Source organism: Pygoscelis adeliae, unplaced genomic scaffold (genome assembly GCF_000699105.1).
Source record: "Pygoscelis adeliae isolate BGI_AS28 unplaced genomic scaffold, ASM69910v1 Scaffold197, whole genome shotgun sequence".
Taxonomy (NCBI): domain Eukaryota; kingdom Metazoa; phylum Chordata; class Aves; order Sphenisciformes; family Spheniscidae; genus Pygoscelis; species Pygoscelis adeliae.
Genome location: NW_008825105.1, coordinates 1,285,683 through 1,287,202, shown reverse-complemented (window position 1 = coordinate 1,287,202; position 1,520 = coordinate 1,285,683). Strand labels below are relative to the sequence as shown.

General features: G+C 62.4%; 1 protein-coding gene across 1 annotated transcript in view; it reads right to left on the bottom strand.

Moving 5' to 3' along the window:
* The window catches only part of PLEKHA6 (pleckstrin homology domain containing, family A member 6), a 15,544-nt gene extending 15,181 nt beyond the window's left edge, over nt 1-363 (bottom strand). The window contains exons 1-2 of the mRNA XM_009327443.1: nt 323-363; nt 3-90 (exon numbers count right to left, since the gene is read on the bottom strand). Coding sequence (XP_009325718.1) covers nt 3-90; nt 323-363 — 129 coding nt within the window. The remainder of the gene's footprint in view (nt 1-2; nt 91-322) is intronic.
* Between the last annotated feature and the right edge of the window lie 1,157 nt (nt 364-1,520).

Below are 1,520 nucleotides of genomic sequence, written 5' to 3'. Positions count from 1 at the left end.
GCGGCTTTGGGGTGCTCGCGGTGGGTGGCGTTGCGGTGGTGGTGGTGGTGTTTGCTGGGGGGGATGTTTTCAGAGTCTGGCTTCTCGTGCCTGGCGGGTGCCGAGACAGGAGAGAGGGTTACCTTCCCTTTGCAACGGTCCTGGGATGGCCGGTAACATCCTGTCCCTCCCTCAGCCTCGGGGGGCCAATGCTCCCCCAGCTCCGTTCTCCAGAGGGATGCTCACGTTCTCAGGAGGTCCCTGGTCACGATGCATGGCCCCTCCACCCCATCTCCAAGAGACCAGGGGAGAGGGGTGGCACGGGGAGACGGTGGGCACTGACCTTTGGGTCGGGGGGATCTGCACCCGGGCGGCTTCGCCCATGGCTTGGATCCAGGACTCCTGCTCCTCCGTGTTCTCGGCGCTGAAGAAGTAGGTCCGTATGCCAGCATGCTCGGCCTGGGGAGACAGGGACTGCTTGTTACTCGCTGGCATCTCCTCCACCCAGCACACCGTCACCTGCAGGGAAGCAGAGAAGTGGGGAGAGAGACAGACAGGAGGGTGAGAGCTCCATTTCCACTCCGGCACGAGGTCCTGCCGTCGCAGGAGAAGCCAGGCACGGTCCTTCCCCCCTGCCAGAGCTTCGCAGCCACATGCATCCTCGGTGGCACCGAGTGGGAGGAAGGCTCTGCTGGCAGAGCCAACACCAGCTGTCAGGGAATCCCCTGGGGCCACGAGTCCCCTGCAGTGGCCCCCAGCGATGCTTGGGACCAGCCTCCTCAGGGCCCCACGCCGGAGGAGCTGCACCCCAGCATCGAGCGGGTCCCCGTGGGGTGCATGGGGCCAGCAAAGGGTCCACGTCCCAGCAACAGTGGCAGCGCCGGACGGAACGTTATCTTTCATGCAGGGTTAGGGGGAAGGTGGCTTCTGGGCCCGGACAACATTTTGGGGGAAAAAGGTTTGCTTTTGGTCCAAGATGTTGGTGCCCACTCTCCACCCCGTGCTGGAAGGCAGGTCTGGCTATTCAGGGCCTTTTCAAAGCTTCCACCTTCCCCCTCTGGAAAGGGATGGGAAGCAGCGAGGAGGAAGAAAAGGGAGGAAGCAGGAGGTTTTTCCCCCTGAAAGATGGGAAATGGGGTTCTGATTAAAACCCTCCCTTGGGTTTCCATCTTCCCCTTCCCCAGTGCACGCAGCCATTGTGCCCAGCTGCAGGGTCACCTCCTGCAACCCCCATGCACTCCTGCCTCTAAAAGCTCCGCAGCCAGAGCAGAAGATCAAACCAAACCAATTCATCCCCTGGATTAGTGCGAGCGGGGTGAGGGGAGCATGCTGGCAAGCCTGCGGGTCCCTCACCCTTCTGCATGCATCAGAAACACAAGAAGGTACTACCTAGGTGGTGGCTGGGTGCTGGCGTGGTGGACGGGCACGAAGAGAGACCTCCTGTCCGGGGATCCTCGCCCGCGGAGAGAGGAGGAAACACAGACAAGGGTCAAGCCGCAGCGTGGCAGGAGCGCGGGCGCTGCAGCACAGACCTCTCCTGG